Source organism: Octopus bimaculoides, chromosome 7, assembly GCF_046866305.1.
Source record: "Octopus bimaculoides isolate indiv1 chromosome 7, ASM4686630v1, whole genome shotgun sequence".
Taxonomy (NCBI): Eukaryota; Metazoa; Mollusca; class Cephalopoda; order Octopoda; family Octopodidae; genus Octopus; species Octopus bimaculoides.
Window position 1 is genome coordinate 105,818,014 of NC_142934.1, and position 19,658 is coordinate 105,837,671.

Genomic DNA, 19,658 nt, shown 5'->3' on the forward strand with positions numbered 1-19,658 from the left:
TGTGTGTATGTTCAATATACTTCTCGAATCATAGGACTAGAATGTCTCACTTCCTCCAACACTGTCTACATGTCAGCTGGTTTTCATGGCAGGCGACAAGTGTCTGCATGTGGGTTGAAAGAAGCAAACTCGACAGAATATATTAAGCTCAAAACCGGTCTTCGAGTTACGAGAGAGAGAAATGGACAACATCAAGTACCAGTGATGTCCTGGAAACGATTCCCTGAACTATGGGTGCTCCGTCTAAGTTGTGTCCATTCTTATGAAATTCACATCACGTGTCGCTGCTTCTATTTTATTCGTTACGCTTTTACTTGAAACCATCATTAAAAGCTGGTGGATGGTACAATCGGTAGAGCGTTGGACTAGATTCCTTGCGTTTATTTACGATCTAAGTTCAAATCCTTCTGGGATTGAAAAAATTTATACAAGTAGACCATATAATGCGTCAGTTTCTAGTCCAGTGAAACCGTCTTTCGGCCTCAATATTCTTAGCATTGTCCCTATGTTAGGTACTATTCAAGAAGAATAGTACCCCTATGTTAATCTAATAAAGTATCAATAATATATTGAGGGTATTGATTCAATTGACTCTCCACTCCCTCTTAAGATTAGTCGTTTGTCATTCTTAGACATTACTCTGAAGTGAGTTTCTATTATAAAAGAATTTATTAACACATTATCTAATATTACTTTGAAGTAGTAATGTGTAATTTGTAGAAGAATTAACTACTATTCTAGAAGGCGAACAACTGCGTCAAAGCTCCCTCAGTGGCTCATGTGTGTGTGTAGCTGCACTGGTCGAAAGCCTTGTAGAAATCAGTATGTGAAATAGTTTACCATGGTAGCTCGCATCTCAATCTAATGTAAGGGGGGTCGTTGATATTTCTTTGGTCCTGACGTACTAGCTAACCTGTTAGTACACGGCCGACTTTCCTCGACCAACTTGTGAAAGGTATGGTACCTTCGTAATTTTTAGCGGCTTATATCTGATTCCCTTAGTCTTGATTTAGATATAAAATAATCTCTATGTTAAAGATTAGAATCCAACTCTGTCATCACTGGTGCTCCCTGCAAAATATTCCACTCTCAACTGTCGGTATATCAACGTATCTAGGCATAGTAGCACTGAAATTTAACCATCCGTGATAGATTACTGACAGGTCCAGGAGACCGAAGGTTAAGGGAATTTCTTAACATTGAACCTTTTTATCCCTGGCTTTTATAGTTCCTCGAAGGTTAACTTTATGATGGTAATAGGCTTCGTTTAACAGGCCATCAACTCTTATCTCGCCTTCAACTAAAACCGAATACTTGGGGCGATTTAATCGACTTCCCCATCCCTCAAAAATTACCGATCTTAAACTAAAAGTAGAAATTTATTATTATTGTATGTTTTCGAATTGTACTAGTCCGATAAGTGATTTGATCTGAAACAACTACATCCTAGAAGAGCCACGTTAGGTATATAAGAGCACACAAAAGCTATTGTGTTCACATCGCGTATTCTTCAATAATAGAGTCTTTTGTGAAGTATCAAATTTTTGTTGCTCTTCTGTGGCCTTCTCATTGACTCATTTTCGCCATCTCGGCTACTTGTAACTGCTATATGTGGTTGATGATAAAATTGATTCGGGTAAGGTTGTCGAATACGTACATAACCTCCTGTGCAAGACAAGAGATCGTTTAGAAACGACGTGCCGGATTCCTCTGATATCCACAAAAATTCTAAAGTGTTTAATTGTTTATAGAATATACTATAAAAGACTAAGTCAAATTTATTAGTCTTAGTAATCACGGACTGGAGTGGTGGCTTCGTGAAGTTAAAACGTGCGGAATCCTCGAATATCTGCAAACTTTCTAGTGCTGTTTTATGTCTATAAAATGTACCATAAAACAGTAATTAACTCTGTTTAATTTATCCTAGTGGTCACTTAGGTAAAAAGATTTATTTGTGAGTGTAGAATGTTTTATACAGTCCCTTTTGTTTTATACCTGATTTCGTACAATTTGATAACTTTAACCAACTAGCAGTTAAAGTTGGCATATGGTATCACCATCAGCAGAAGTTGGGATGTGGCCGTTAATGGTAGTGGGGAGAAATTTAGAAGACGGCTATGTTGTGTCATCGTATGGTCTCATAATTAATGACCAGTGTGGCAATAGAGGTAGACGAGAGTGGATAGTAATTAATGTAACCGACACTCGTGTTACAGAACATACTAAATGACTTCGTTCTAAGAACGCCTACACGGCCCATCATTTTATCCAGGTTTTTTTTTATGTGTATAGTTTGAGGGAGATTTAGCTGCTATTTCTTATAGGACGAGCGATCATATTGAAGTTTTGTCGTTGACTCGTAAGGCTAACATATGTCGAGTCGCAGTTACAGGTCTACTTCAAAGTTATAATTTAAACAATAATGTGATGGTAACTTAAAATCCTTTATATTATTATATCTTCTCACTCTGATTTCTGACATAAATGAGCTTTTTTCTTCTTCCTGTTTTCTCTTCTCTCGATAATTCAGTTTTTATATAATTTTAACCGGTCATTACAGAAAGAACAACAATGCGATGTTTAAATTTCTCATTTCCACCTGCTGTTTCTAGTTTCGTAAACGTTGAAACTACTTGGTCATGTCACAAAGGTGTTATATTTATTCATGTATATAACTTCACATCTACACCGGCTTCTCTCTCTTGCTTACTAAGCAGGTGTTAGCTTGAGGATCTCTAACTAGCAGAACTTTGGAAGTAATAATTACTTAACGAGGGGTACTCCTCTCTCTCTATATATATATATCTATATATATATATATAGAGAGAGAGAGAGAGGAAGATGCATAGATATGCATGTATAAGTCTGATGTGTAATTTAAGGGGCTAAGTTGCTATTTCTAGCAGAGCAGACAGTTATATTGAGGTTCTGTTATGTTGTAAGGCTAACCATATGTCTGGTGACAAATAAATTCTGGTTTACCTGTCCATCTGAAGGTCCAGTTAAGACATGTAACTGAATTTTTGGCTTTTGCACCTAATTTGTTACTTATGATTGACTTAGTCTGAAGTGTCAAACTGCTTTTCCTGATGGCCAGGCTACTCCTGGTTCCATAATACAAACTTTTCTTTATTAAAGTGCTCTGATATAAAACCTTCCATCAAAATATTTATGTTCCAAATGCTGGTAAAAGTTATTTCACTAAATTCTTCATTGAGAAAAAGGCAGTGTATTTCAACAGAAATAGAGGAACAAACTGTTTAATTTTGTCGTATGCCATATGTTACACTGTTTAGCCTCTTGTCAAAACAAACCAAACCTCACATGCATTCCAGACAAAGCCATCCTGTTTTATCAAGTACTGTATTGTCTAATGCATTAAGACAACAAGGTATGCTTTGAAGGAGATTTGAATGGTATTTCTAGCATGTCAAGCAACCATGTAGATCTGATACAGGGAATCTTTCAGCATTGAAAGTGTGTAATTTGTGTTGTATATGTTGTTGAGAAAAATAATGACTCATTATTTTTTTTCAAACAGATATGCAATTATATTGAATTGTTTTTGTCTTATGGTCTAAAGTTTTTTTGTTTTTGTTTTTTTTTTTTGCTTTAAACCCCCCCCCCCCCCCCATCTAAAACCTAATTGCTTCAAATTTGAGTGCTGGGGAATAAACGGTATCTTCACCTTTGGTGGAGACGGATAGCTATCTCACTTGGCTTGTGCCATATGTTAATTTTCTCTTGTATCTGAATTCTTTTGCGTGTACAAGTGGTGAGAGTGAGGCAGTCCTTAGCTGAAACTACTCTCTTCAACTTTTACTTTGGTTCTCTAGTACCAAGTGTATGTATAGAGTTTATTTGTGAATTAACTTGTTTTCATTAGGCTGCCAATTATTTCAACATGTCATGTCAGTGTGAAAATACTTCTGCATTGTTCAGTGGTATATTTAGTGATTGCTCTTTTTCTATTTTCTTTTTCTTCCTTAGGTAAAATGTAGATTTTTGGTTATTTCTGGCAAATTTTTTTCAGCCTTTGTTTCATTATGTATTCTGTGCCACTTTTTTGTTTAACGCCTCAGACTCCCACATATTTTTGTGTATAGATTGATCTGTGTCACCTGCATTTCTTGTTCAGTGACTCCTCTAATCTAGCCTTAGCTGTTAGTGCCAACCACTATTTAGGGATTCAAGGACAACTCCCCAACTCCTTTGACATTTTCCTCAGGACCACTGCTCTAGCCTACTTAAACTTTTTTAGGAGGCAATTACCTGGTGGCGTAGTCGGCCCAGAACCTTAGTTTTATTTAGTGGCACTGCCATTTCAACCAGATTTTTTTTTTTTTTTTTAAATTTCTAATTTACCATTTTTTTAAGACTAGTATGTAATATAAATAGTTAAGGAACTGAACTCTATTGTGAGTTGACAGTATTTATTGCTTTTCAATCAGTGTTTCTATGTCTCACTTCAATTTTTGCAAAAATGATGCACCCCTCCCATGAATAGTCAGTGTGCGTGTCTGTATATTTATATATATACATATACACACACAAACACACATTGTTTTGTCAGACAAATGAGAAAGGAGTGCGTGATACATGTAGAATATATGGCATTTTTTTTTTTTAACTAAACTGAAAGTTTGATCGTAAGTAGTTTCACATAATTTTGGAACCCATCATGAGACAAAGTCTCAGTTTCAGCGAAACAAATATATCAATTCAAAAGAAGTTTTATTTATGAATTTACTGCAAGTATTATATGCATTTCACCTTGTTCTGAAGCCCTACGCCCCACCAAAATATTACCATGCCCTACAAGTAGGTCATGTACCACACACACACACACACACACACACCTTGAGAAACACTTTTGAGGGAAATATGTACTAGATCATCAGAGAATATTACCTGAGATGGCATATTTCCATGAAATTAGATATAAGCACTAGCTTAAGATCTTTCTTTCTTTGTGAGCTGAGGGAAGCAGTTAGTTTATGAGTTTAATAATTTTATGATAGATGTAATCTCAGCTTTACTACCACAGTACTGTAGTGCTATGGTTGCAACATATCAACCAAGCAGCTACCCCTATAAACACCTCGCTATATCTTCTGTTTGTCCATTCCGTGTAAGTTGAATCAAGCTCACATTCACTTATTTCTTATTCTTCCTCAGTCTCTAAGTGGTTGCTTGACTTGCTCAAAATAGCATCCAAATTATCCTCAAACACCACACCCAACCATCTTGAAGAGGTGGGACTTAATGGATAATGCAAATCTTGGTTAAACTGCCTGAAAATAAGATAGGATGGCCATAACTGGAACATCTTTCAAGATAGATCTGTCTGAACAGAGCTTCCAATTTTGGGTTCATTGACAACAGTAAATTACTTTTATTCAAATCTGTGTTTAGGTTTTTGCCAATCTAGCTTGACTAGTTTTGTAAATTTGCTTACTACAGTCGTGGGAGGTTTTTTGTGTAGTTGAGTAGTTAAGGTGTTAGGGCTCACAGTCATTAGGTTGTGGGTTCAATTTCATGCCTAGGTGGTATCTTGTATCCTTGAGCAAGGCATTTCATTTCATGTTGCTCTAATCTAGTGCAGCCTTCTCTCCTTATGTCAAAACAAAGGTCCTTTAGAACAGAATTATCATTTTAATTTAATGTCAATTTTCCATGCTGGCATGAGTTGGAAACCAGTGAGCCTCATAGCTGCATTAAACTCTAACATCAGCTTTGGCATGGTTTTTTGGGGGCTGGATGCCCTTAGTGTCAAAGGAATGCCACAATCTGACATTCCAGTTGAGAACTTTTTCTTCCTAAGATATAAAGTGTCTAGGATGATGATTCTCAACTGTTTTTTGCTTATGGGCCCCGTTGATTCCTGTTTTACTCTACTGGACTGCCATTGTCATTTGGTGTATACAAAAAAATCTTCCAGTACTTTTATATTTAAATATATTCTAGGAATGGTATAAAAATATTAAAATAGTTTGTGTATTGTAGAAGTATAAGCAATTTAATACACATAATTTTCAACAATAAGACCTTATATGGAGATCAACCCAAACCTCCATGTGCCCTATTGACTTTGATTGAGAATCACTAATCTAGGACAACTCAATGTTTCCTCTTTTATTTAAGATGATAGTGTGATTTGCTGATGCTCCGACTGCTATTCTTAGCGGATCCAGTGACCATGAAAAGTCATTTATTTCTCAATCTGCCTAGAAATAGCCTAATCTCCCATAAATCCTGCTGTCTTATAAAGAGGAGGACACATTGGATCATGTAATTATGTAGTCCAAATAAAGATGTTCACAGCTAGAACAATAGAATTGATGGTGGTATTGTGTTACTGTTGAGTCTGGGTTATCTCTGGCTCAGGAGACCTGTAATCAAATATGCACCTGCCATGATCATTCCATCTTTTTATGCAGACATAGTATACATAGGACTAAAATATTCAATGTATTCTTTTCTTATGAAAAGGGTAAGTGGATAGCAATTGTAAGTAGCTACACAGAGGCTCCACCATTTACTTATCACTGGTGGTGGGTTTTTCTTTAATCTTAAGTAAGGCCTGACTCATGCATATCTTATGATTAGACATTCTCTGACTATTCTATCTTTTATAGTGTGTTTACCGTTATCTGTGTCCTTTTTGAAGCTAGGTAGTAGAATATAGTTTGTTGAGAGTTGATATTTCTAGTAGCTCTCCAATGATGTAGAGGTTTCTTTACTGACTTGTTATTTAATCCTCTTTATCTCTTGTATGACATAAGTATATTTTCATAAAGACCATAGCTAATAACCTCCACTTCTTTCTCACTCCTTATAAATAAGTTAAATCTTGTCTTAGGTCAACTAGTGCTGATTGATCTGCACCAGGTTCACTTTAAGCATTTAGCCTTCCCTCTTGTAAGCTGGTGTTCAGTAATTCACATCTCTTGACATCTTACTCTGGAGAGCTTTGATTATGTGATACAATCACTGTTTTGGTTCATTTCAAGCAGAACTGTTACCATCAGTTTCCTAGTGCAGCTGCTGAAGACAGTTCTTTGTCAGTAATTCATCATCATTTCATGTCTGTCTTCCATGCTGGCGTGGGTTGACAGGAGCCAGCCAGGTAGAAGACTACACTAAGCTACTGTGTCGGTTTGGGCATGGTTTTTATGGCTGGATGCCCTTCCTAACTTAGCATAAAATGCACTGAACTATTGACTGGGTCATTGGAAACTTGTAACCAGCAATGTTTATTTGCCCACAATATGAAATGTTTATTCTTTTACTACTTTGTCTTGGGGCTATGGTCTTGCTGAAGGATCACCTTCAATAGTTTAATTAATTACATTTCAGTCAGGTACTTATTTTATTGACTGGCTGTGTTTTATGCAGAACTTTTTTTAATTTTATTTTTTTTTTTTTTAATTCATATCTGCCTCTTAGAATGTCATAGTGTGATTGTGTTTAGCAGTCTCTCCCTATATCCTGGACATGTATGCTTCAGTCATATATAGAATAACTATTGACTGGTTAGAGTTGCTTTGGTACTGTGTGCACTTATATTATGATGGCTGTTGATTGATGCATACTTTTGACTGGTTAGACCTGTTTTTATATTCTGGAGGTTAACCCTTTAGCATTTAAACCAGCCATTTCAAGCCTAAATATTCTTGCCTGTTTTATGTTTAAACCAGCCTGCCCTGGCCTCTTGCACCTAAATTACAATGTGATTCTGAAAACAATCGCATCATTGAAATCATGAAACTATAAGATAATGCATGGTTAAGTCAAAACAATATGAATAAATAATACATTTTACAGTATAATCTAAATGCTAAAGGGTTAATAAAAAATAGCAATTAGTTCAAAATGTGTGTGCGCCTACATCATCATCATGCGTCTGTTGTCCATGCTGGCATGGGTTGGACAGTTTGACTGGGCTGGCATCCTGGAAGGCTGCGCCAGGCTCCAGTCTGATTTGGCATGGTTTTCTATGGTTGGATACCCTTCCTAATGCCAACCACTCCAAGAGTGTAATGGGTGCTTTTACGTGCTACCATTACAGGTTCCATTCGTGTGACACCAGTATCTGCCGTGACTGATTTTGCTCAGCTTGATGGGTCTTCTTCTCAAGTACAACATAATTCCAAAGGTCTTAGTCATTGCTTCCATGGGGCCCAACACTCAAAAGGAACTCGGCCACCTCACCTCCATGAGGCCCAATGCTCAAAAGGAACTCAGCCACTTTGCCTCCGTCAGGCCCAATGCTCAAAAGGAACTCAGCCACTTTGCCTCCGTCAGGCCCAATGCTTGAAAGAAACCCAACCACTATGCCTCTTAACAGGTCTTTTTGGAAGCAGTGTTTTACAGCTGGTGCCAACCATTGTATGTACAGATGCAACCTATTTAATTTAAAACATTGGTTACACATAACTAGGGCATATTCACACAGGTACAGGCATAGCTGTGTGGTAATGAAATTCACTTTGTAACCACTTGGCCTATTCCAAGGCCCACTATCATGGCCAAGTGTCTTTTATAGGCTCAAGATGACCAATAAACTTAGGAGTGAAACTGTAAATGGAACCTATACAGAAGCTCATAGTGTGTATGCAAATATTTCACCAGTATGCAATATAATTTAACCTGTGATGACCAGTGGAATAAAAAAAAAAATCTCTTAATTGATAAACAGGTATGGATTAGTGCCAGGAAGAGCATCTAGCCATAAAATATTGTATCAAAAAGTATAGTCCAACTTGTGCCAGCGTGGAAAATGTCTGTGTTAAAATAAAGTGTTCCTCAAGGTGGGTGGGGCTTTGCAGTATTTTGGTGTAATGTAGGTTACTTCAGAATAGAGTGTAAGTAACAAGTGAATACAACTTGCGATAGCGTTTTTGTTAAAACTTCTAATGAATATGTGGGCTGCCTTTTTTTTTTCTTCTTAATAGCTGTGGGTTGTGGGACAAAAAAAGTTTGAGAAACATTGCATTAAAATGACGATTATGAACAGGCTTCTGCAGTTTTTGTCTGCCAAGTTCTATGTGAGGCATTGGTTTATCAAAGGCCACAGCAGAAGGGACTTGCTTAAAGTGCCATACAATAGGACTGGATGTGGAACTACTTTCTGAAGTGAAATTCGTAATCACATGTCCATGTTATATAAAATGAAATTAATCCTGGAACCAGCAGCTCTTTCTAAAAGTATATCAGCATCAAGAATTTTGACAAGTTCGAGGCATTTATTGATTCCTACCTGTGCTGATTTAGTATAGCAGCTAAAACAAATTTAGATAAAATATTGGTTCTTAAAATTTTTTGTTCATTCAGCTAAATGTGTTCTTTTTTTTTTTATACTTATCTCAGAACTAATTGGAGACCTGCTGAAGGAAAAACCAACAGAATATGATGGCTTTGATTCTGTTGTTGTTGTTGACAATGTTCCAATTGTCGGCCCTGAGAGGTTTGAGAAACTACAGAATGTTATCAGAAAGTTTTTCCAACGCTTTGGCAAGATCAGAACCGAACATTATCCAATGGAAAATGGCGAAAACAAGGGGTGAGTATTAAATGTTGCTGTTTACAGATTCATATAGTCAGGGTTGCTTTCTTTGGTTTTGTTTTCATCACATCTTTTTTCTGTCCATTCACTGTCCCTTCATTTTAGGTGACTATACAGTTTTCCCATATGTTCTATAGAAGCAGGAAAGAAGGTACATGTGTGATTGTATGGATTTTTCTTTGTAATCGCATTGTTTTGAATTTCGTCTCTGTGACACCTTGGACAAGTATCTTCATCTTCAGGCTGACCAAGTTGTGTGTAAAACGTGTAGGCTGAAACTGTCTGGAAGCTTGTGTGTGTGTTAGTCCAAATGTTGGCATTCTACATCTTTGCTTGTTGCTGTCTGAGCAAAAATTGATGTGATATTTGCCCTTGGATAAAGAAATTCTATGGCAGCTGAAAAGACTGATTGCAGCCAGAAAACGTTTTGGTTGCTCAATAAGGAACTTACTTGGGTCAAATATGAACTACTTATTTGCTAAAGTGAGCCGTTATGTAATGGCTTAAGATGCTAGGAATAGAACCCAAATCATAATCTAATGTAATAATAAAAAGGGAAGGAAGGACATATTAAATAGTAGTTACATTATGTCTGAATATAAGAGAGTTGCCATTGTCATGAATATCTTTGGATATGGCCGGTACTGAATGTTTCACAAGTGCCTACTGCTACAATGTGGCTGCAAGTTCTTAACAAATCAATGATCCAGTTCATTTAGTGCAGGTGTTGAAACAGCACAGTTGTCTTTGATTTCTCTAGTCTTGCTGTTTATAGCTATAAACTGTTTTGCTTCTGTCAGTTAATCTTATAACACTGTAGTCTATAAAGCAGCAATTTATGATGTTTGTACATGACAGTTCTGTGTAATCATTAATGATTTCATAATTTTCCTGCCAAAACTAGCTTCCACTCTTCTAAAATTGATAGATTAACTGCTAAATTTGTCAAAATGTCCATATCTTTTTATTCATTCTTTGGCCATTTGTTGCAATAATTTTTACAAAGCCATCTGTATTTTATACAACTATTGGTATTTACTTTTTTTTTTTTTTTAATTTTTATTTTCACATCTGCCTCTTAGAATGTCATAGTGTGATTGTGTTTAGCAGTCTCTCCCTATATCCTGGACAAGAATGATTCAGTCATATATAGAATAACTATTGACTGGTTAGAGTTGCTTTGGTACTGTGTGCACTTATATTATGATGGCTGTTGATTGATGCGTACTTTTGACTGGTTAGACCTGTTTTTATATTCTGGAGGTTAACCCTTTAGCATTTAAACCAGCCATTTCCAGCCTAAATATTCTTGCCTGTTTTATGTTTAAACCAGCCTGCCCTGGCCTCTTGCACCTAAATTACAATGTGATTCTGAAAAGAAACAATCGCATCATTGAAATCATGAAACTATAAGATAATGCATGGTTAAGTCAAAACAATATGAATAAATAATACATTTTACAGTATAATCTGAATGCTAAAGAGTTAAGAAAAAATAGCAATTGGTTCAAAATGCTATGGAATTCTGGCCATAATTTTTGCACGTTTTCTTTGTGTATTTACTTATTATCTATCGTTTTTTATTTCAGCTATGTGTTTCTTGAATACACTTGCCCTGAGCATGCACTTGAGGCTGTGAAACTGGCAAACAACCACAAGATGGACAAGCAGCATATGTTGCAAGTTAACCTGTTTTCAGACTTCCTCAAGTAAGTTTCTTGTCTTATTCTATTGCTACTAGAACAAACTAGAGGTACTGTACAAGTGTTTCTATTGTATCTTACTAGGACAAAGTTGATTTGTGGGAGATGGGGTAAACGGTGTTTGACTATATGGTCGATAAGTTTGTCAGTTAATGTGTGCGTTTACACACACACGTTAAATAACACTGCTTTCTGTGAACAAGAAAACCTTAATTTCTATACAATGTTACTGGATAGTTTTCTTGGAATCTATAGATTTTCTGTAACCAGAACTAGTCTGACATAATTTTTGCACGAAGAATGTTATATTACACAATATAACATTCTTCCTAACTCATTAATTCTTACCTTGATCAATGTTTTTGTTCTGTGTATAATTAAATACAGGTTGCAGGCATTGTTGTTTTTTAAGAAGTTTGCTTTACATCTGTGTAATCTTGAGTCTATTCTCACTACACAATGTCTTGGGCAAGCATCTTCCACATCATAACCTTAGGTCAACTAAAGACTTGTGAATGAAATTTAGAAGGAAACTATCTGTAAGACCTTTTGAGGAATTGTTCCTGTTCCAGTGAGGTAGACCTTATCCCTTGCACAGATTAACACACCATCTGGTACTTGTGTGCTTCTGAGTCCATTTGGAAGCCCCTTGGAGAAGTCTTTAGGTGCAGATGCTCAAACATGCCATAAAAAAACAGACTATTGAAATAAATGTGTGTAAATTGTTAGTTGCTTTACATCTGTTTTTCCATGCTTGCATGGGTTGAACAAAAGTTATTTTAAGCATTGGTTTTCCTATTGCATGTGCTTCCTGACCCCTACGTGTTTTTCAAGTAAGGGATCATTTATTCCACTCAGCTTCAAAAGCACAAAATGCCTGGACAATTCATTGAAGGATAGAAGCTGACAGCACTACCACCCATCACACGATCTTACAAGCAATTGCAGATGCAAACATACACAAAACATACATGTGACAGTCTTTAATTTTCTTTATGCCAGCTTTTGATCATCCCTTGTCTATAGCAGAAGACATTTGCCCAAAGTGCCATGCAGTGAGACTGAACCTGGAACTGCATGGTTTGGAAGCTAACTTCTCAACCACACAGCCAACCCAGTGCCTGTTGCAGCTGTGATAGCACTTGTGTGTGGGTGTGGTTTCAGGTTCAATTCCATGATGTATATCAAGCAAGTAGTTTCTTCTGTAGCCCTGGGTTATGGAGCCTTGTGAGTAAATTTAGCTAATAGAAACTGTAAGAAGTGTTTAAACTGGCCAGATCTAGTCTCTCACCCATCTGACAATGTCATTCAAATCATAAGCAATCACATCTTCAGAATCTCAAACCAATAAGATAATGCATTAATGCATGATTACTTCAAAACAATGTGAATGGAATAAGTATTGAATTTGACAGTAATTTGAATGCCAATGGGTTAATGTGTGTTCATATTTCCACCACGCTGTCCATCACTGAAGCATTTTCAGGCTTCTTGATATATTGCACAATCTTTGTAAACAAAAAGCTCATTCAGTTGGTGCAATGTATCCAGGATGTTGTTCATTAGACTGGGATATTAATACTTCACTTGGAAACACAGGTGGGATCAACAAGAATGTCATCCAACCATAAAATCTCTGCTCCAGTGTACCCCTATCTCACCCATGCAAGCATAAAAAAAGTAAACATTAACCCTTTAGTATTCAGATTAATCAGTCGAATATAGTGCTTATTCATGTTATTTTGAATTATTCAGGTTCAAGAGGGGTGTCCGCAATATTTGCTTGTAATTTTGTTAATTTTTTTACATACAGATTTGAAATTTTGTCAGTGGTTGCTTATATACCAGTGGTTTATAGTTATGTAATTTTAGCTGATTTTCTGATTAAATTTGACTTTTATGGGCAGGTAAATTTAATTAACAGGTGTAAAAGCAGTAACATTATGGATAAATGCTAACATTGAAATTCTTAATGCATCTTAACTGTTTGATTTGTTACTAAAATTATCCCAGATGTCAACTGCCAACAATTTTGCCACTTTTCAAGATGAGGTACAATAATTCGAATTAATTAAAATACAGATATAATCGGTACAAGATTTTAATCTTTCTTTATATTTCATTTAAACATTTTCACTGAAAATAAGTACAAAACTCTTTTACTAGTCAATATATCATTGGCTATGTACTCTTATACAATTTCATGAATACATTTACATAACAGAATGCATCTAATAAACAGAGTTCATTAACAGGTGAGACAAAGGTGAATACAGGTGTGTAACCTACTGAAAATCAATATGTATTTCTCACTTTCACATTATTTGTAATAAAATGAAAGGAATATATCATAGTATTACTATCAAACAACAAAATATAGTTATGCTATATTTCTATCGTGGAACTATCCAAAGCACCCTTTACATAAGGGCACTTTGCAAAACGACCTCATATATAAGGTCTCAACCTGATATCCCTTCAGAGTTTTTTCTTTTTTGCAGCGGACACAATGATTTCATAGAGTAATCAGATATGGACAGATTTGGCTGGTTCAAACAAATAAAGGGGAATTATTTTCGGCCAGTTTTGACCAGTCTGAACACTAAAGGGTTGTAATGGTGACGTTGATGGTACCATGTGATTGCTTACATTCTCGGCTGGTACTGTCCAATGCACACATGCTGAGGCTGTAAAACTTAGCTTAAGCTCTGTTGTGCTTTAGTAAAAGCCTCTGCATAGATTCTGTGATGGCTATAGCCACATCTGTGTTTCTAGGGAGACTAGAAGTGAGAGTAAACCACTTCTGTAATTATTTCTCTAAACAGTTGATAGTTTGTTTTGTGTTTTCTTTTTCTAGATATGAAAATATGCCCAAGGAGTGGGAACCGCCTCAGCCTAAACCATATAAAGACATGGTAAGACCAATTATGTATATAACTGTTACATGTATGTATTGTGTGTTCTGTACATGTTTCTATAATTATATTTATCCTATTTTATTATTCACATTTTTCCTCCTTCCGATTTAACTCTCAATTCTTAAATACAGAATTGTTGCTGTTGTTCAGTTCCTGGTCAGCTCTGATAAAGCAGAAGTATTCTGGCCATAACCAACTTGTCTTTAGATATATCAAGGATAGTGTTTTTGCTTTTTAAAAACTAGTGTTTTGCTGATTCTAACAGTTTAGGTAGCCATGGAGAATCTTCTTGATTGGCTCACCAGCATTTTGAATGGTTATTTGATGTACTAGTGAGTTGTTTAGCTGTAGGTCAGTTCTGGCCAAAACTACTCCAACCATTACCGTCCAGTCTTTTATTCCGACATATATTATCTAATGTGGTACGGTGATAGGGTGTGATTTGAGGAAGATTTGTCTAGTTTCAACTGTTGCTGACCACAGATTCCTCTTATTGAAGTAGTTAGCTATTGTTGCAAGATTTATACTGCAAATATGTAGTATCTGAAGAATCACAAACAGTTGTTAGTCAATTGCATTGTGGTAGTCATTGTGGTCATTTAAAATACATTGCAGGTAACAAACCAGATGGCGTATACTAGTAGCAGTTGCCATTCAACGCATGCTGACATGACAAAGAACCGAGATATATAGTGCACTGTTGTACTGAAGAAGATCTGTTCTCTGTTATGTGCCACATAAAAAGCACCTAGTACACTCTGTAAAGTGGTTGGCATTAGGAAGGACATCCAATTAGAAACCAAGCCAAAACAAGCTGTGGAACCTGGTGTGGCTCCTGGCCTTGCTAGCGCCTCTCAGGCCATCCAACCCATGTCAGCATCAAAAACAGATATTAAATGATGATGATAATGTCAGTAATCAAAGTTTCATAATAAATCTGCATCTTGGCTTGTGTATTATTCCAATTATACAATTTGACAATCAAGTCTTACCTGCTTTGACTGTGTTGGGTGATACTGTTCAAATTGGGTCTTATTTCTGTAAAAGAAAGTCTTGGATTTTCAGTTATGCGAAATACAACATGACCTTCGACTCTTGAAGATCTGAACAGAAGTTAGATTGATTTCACAACTATACATACATGTATGTTATCATTGATTTCTGTGTTGAAATATCATCATCATTGTTTAATGTCCGCTTTCCACTGGAAATGTAGGTTAATAAGTTCTCTTGTCATTGCAGGGTAATCTCCGTTCCTGGTTGCTGAACAATGAAAGCTTTGATCAATATAGTGTAATCTATGATGCTGGTGACAAAACTGCCATTTTCTTCAATGGTTCTGGAGGACAACCGAATCTAGCTGAAGAGCGAAGTGTAAGTTGGACTCTCTCTATTTCTATCTCTATCTCTCTCACACACACACTCACAAAATAGCTTGTATTATGCTTTCCCTATTCTCCGTCTCAAAGTTTCCATTAGAAAGTCCATACTGCTGACCCATTCCAGACCACATTGCCATGGCTTGGACAAGTTTGCAGAGCAGCATATTGCCATTCCTCTTTATTCTATTACATCTTTTCTGTAAGTTCCACCATCTTGAGGCCTGATCTCATTCCCTTGCATCTTTTGTTTATCATCCCCTATAAATACTCACCATTATCATTGCAAATATCATCTTGCACATATCTCTCAATTATTTTAATACCCATCCATTTTGACAACTCACTTGTGATCCACCTTTCCATTGAATGTGATCCACACATTCAATGGATTATCATCTCCATTCTCTCAAGATTCCAAAGACATTTGCCATTCGATGTTCATGTCTTTTTCAAATGTGGCACTATATTACTTCATTCATCTTTTCTTTATTCTGACCTTTGTACTGAGAACGAACCAGTTTGTCAAAAACTCACTTAACATTCCTGACCCTTGACTATCTATTTACATATTCAATTTTAATACAACTGTTGATTCTAACAACTGCACCAGCCACAGTTTAAAGCGGTTCCTTTCAATTGTTTTTGTATACTTACAGCGGTGGACAGAAACTTACGTACGTTGGTCCCCACAGGGAACTTACCTTGCTACTTTTCATTCCAAGGGTATTGCCCTTTGGGGTGGAGAGAAATTTGAGCAAATAATGAAGTTCAGTCACCCAGATGTCCAGCTTATAGACTTTTCTCCCTGTGAACGGTAAGTTATTTTTAAGAATAGACCTGTTGCTGATAACCTATCTAGTACTGGTAAAATAAATAAATTTACCCAGTCCATGCTATAAAGTGATCAGTGATATCCAACCTTAAAACAAAATGACATATGAAAAACAAAGTTTGATAGATATGTTGTCTCTATTACTGGTGTACTAGATGAGGAAGGACTGCAGCATGTAGCAGGGTATTGTTTTGAAGTGGATGTTAAATGATAGCTTGTTAGCTATGTCCCCATTCTACCCAATGACATTAAGAAACCCTAAATCTCAGCAAATGGCCTCTCCACATCTGCTCAGTATCATGAAGACAGACACAGTAATAGTTTTCCATCTAAGATTACCACCCTATGGTTCATATCAGAGACAACCTGTCTGCATCAGTGTATAAGGGCTGCCCTCAAGAATCACAGCCATAACAAAGATGACTTTTCAAGGAAGTTGGGCAATCTGAACAGATACAACATTTTACAAATAGGGTTCTACACTAACTACATGGAAAAGACAAGAATTTTGTTAGCCATAGCAGAGGTATCCCATCTAAGACGTCTGTAACTCTGAAGAAAAGCTGAGTGTAGAGCTTCTCTGGCATCATTGGCATCAAATGCATTGAAATAATACTGTAAAGTTATTTGTATTGAGAAGGGTACCCAGCTGAAAGTGTTGTACCAGAATTAACTACCTGCAGCAAGTGATGAAACTAAGACTTACCCAATCCATACTTTCATGGTAAAGGACACAAAACGATTGCCTGTGTATTTGTGCGTGTGTGCACATGCACACTGGCATAACTGGTTGAGAAGTTCACTTCCCAGCAATGTGGTTTCAGTAGCACCATGGGAAAGTGATATCTACAAGCATTGTTCCTTCGCAGACATTTTGAATGGAAGTCCCTTATCTGAAAAACAAGTAAGGATTAGTGACAGAAGGGGCTTATAGTTGTAAAACAACAGCTCACCAATAATATATTCATCTCATCCATGCTGGCAAAGAACTAACATGACGTTTGTGTGTGCATATATATATATATATATATATATCTGTATGTATATCATTGCAAGTGAGATACATGAAATCAGTTTCTGATGAAAAGATTCACCTCCTGATGTGGAAAGGTATGACCTTAACACTTTAGAAACATAGTGTTTTTAATTTATAGTAACCAATAATTATACACCTATATTGCTTATGAATTGGGACCGTTTTCATGAATCTTCTTTGTTTTATTTTTAGGTATCTCGTGTCATTCAGCCCTCTACAGGAGACTAAAGATGACCCTCAAGCTATTATTATTTGGGATATCCGTACTGGTCATAAGAAGAGAAGCTTCCACTGTGAAAACCAATCAACTTGGCCTGTATTTAAGTAAGTTCATCTCTTCTGTGTGTTAGAAAAGTAAAAGTACCTTGTAGTAACAGCTGGTCGTGAGTGATGGTCAGTATTATAAGTGTGTGTACTGAGAATGGGTGGTAGCTGAACCATAAAGACTCTGGAAGAAGTAGTAAATTGTATTTGGACCTTGTAGGCAACAAATAAAGGCTTCTGACCAGTGATGGCATACTGTACAACCCATTATTTCAAAAGGGTTTGTCTGACAGTGATTAATACCTCCTACAGAACTGGTGTATGCCATGAATGTAGCTGCTGTTCAAAGAATTGTTTAACCTGCTTTATTGTTCTGTATATACACTTTAACAGTGGTGTCCATGTTTTAAAAACAGTTTGCTCTGTGTGATGCATTGCACTCACTGACTGCACACTCCCTTCTCACTCTTAAGGTGGTAGATTATTGCCATGTTCAACAACTTAGATGTATCTCAATTTTGGCATGTCTTTTCTTGAATCACCACTTGCTTTATTAACCTAAACCTTTGTAAGACACTTTTTGAATTCCTAAGACGATTTGGAGGGTAAAGGTACAATTTATAATCAGTTAACATGGCAGGTCAGTGATTAGTCCTTTAGCTTTTAAACCGCTCTATCCAGCCAAAATGTTCTATGTGTCTAGGTTCAAACTGGCCTGATCTAGTCTCTCACATCTACTCTACAATATCATTCTAACAATATTGCATGATTAATTCAAAGCTGTATGAATAAATAAGCATTGCTTTCATAGAGTAATCTGAATGCTGCCAGGAGTTTTGAGAGGATTTACTCTTATGAGCTGCATCTATCCTCATCAGAAACCTAACTGGAAGTTTTTTGTAGAATTCATTATTTGGGAGAAACAGTCAAATCGGATTATATATATCAGTCAATAGCTCAGTTTGCAGGTTGTTCCTTGGAAAGCCCTTAAGAGACCTTTTCCGCTAATTGTACTAAGTAGAAGTATTAAAGAAGGGTTTAGATGTGCATAAATTAGTGTAATAACTATTACTTTCAACTCGTCTATCTCTCTCACCTCATTAATCGTTGTGAGTTGAACTTAGCCCCTTATTTTTGCTTTCAGGTGGAATAAGACAGGTGAATATTTTGCCAGGCTTGGAACTGATGCTCTCAGTGTGTATGAAACACCTGTAAGTATTTAATTTTACATCAAATATTGATTGAATTTTCAAAGGCTATAAAATTAGGGTACAGCATGATTAACTATTTAATACTCCTTGCATTAAATATTTTAGCACTGAGTATTGTTCTTCATGCAACCAACGTTTATGAGTAATTCCGTGAACCATTCTATTTATCCCTATCATCATCATCATCATCATCATCATCGTTTAACGTCCGCTTTCCATGCTAGCATGGGTTGGACGATTTGACTGAGGACTGGTGAAACCGGATGGCAACACCAGGCTCCAGTCTGATTTGGCAGAGTTTCTACAGCTGGATGCCCTTCCTAACGCCAACCACTCAGAGAGTGTAGTGGGTGCTTTTACGTGTCACCCGCACGAAAACGGCCACGCTCGAAATGGTGTCTTTTATGTGCCACCCGCACAAGCCAGTCCAGGGGCACTGGCAACGATCTCGCTCGAAAATCCTACAGGAGCCAGTCAGGCGGTACTGGCAACGGCCACGCTCAAAATGGTGCATCTCATGTGCCACCCGCACAAGAGCCAGTCCAGGGGCACTGGCAACGATCTTACTTGGCTTGCCGGGTCTTCTCACGCACAGCCCATTTCCAAAGGTCTCGGTCCGTAGTCATCGCCTCGGTGAGGCCCAATGTACGAAGGTCTTGCCTCACCACCTCAGCCCAGGTCTTCCTGGGCCTACCTCTTCCACGGGTTCCCTCAACTGCTAGTGTGTGGCACTTTTTCACGCAG

General features: G+C 36.9%; 1 protein-coding gene across 1 annotated transcript in view; it reads left to right on the top strand.

The window, feature by feature from the left end:
* LOC106876072 (eukaryotic translation initiation factor 3 subunit B) overlaps positions 1-19,658 on the top strand; it is a 30,034-nt gene that overhangs the window by 483 nt on the left and 9,893 nt on the right. The window contains exons 2-8 of the mRNA XM_014924477.3: positions 9,373-9,565; positions 11,158-11,277; positions 14,129-14,186; positions 15,432-15,563; positions 16,228-16,385; positions 17,632-17,763; positions 18,848-18,914. Of these exons, the coding sequence (XP_014779963.1) occupies positions 9,373-9,565; positions 11,158-11,277; positions 14,129-14,186; positions 15,432-15,563; positions 16,228-16,385; positions 17,632-17,763; positions 18,848-18,914 (860 nt within the window). The remainder of the gene's footprint in view (positions 1-9,372; positions 9,566-11,157; positions 11,278-14,128; positions 14,187-15,431; positions 15,564-16,227; positions 16,386-17,631; positions 17,764-18,847; positions 18,915-19,658) is intronic.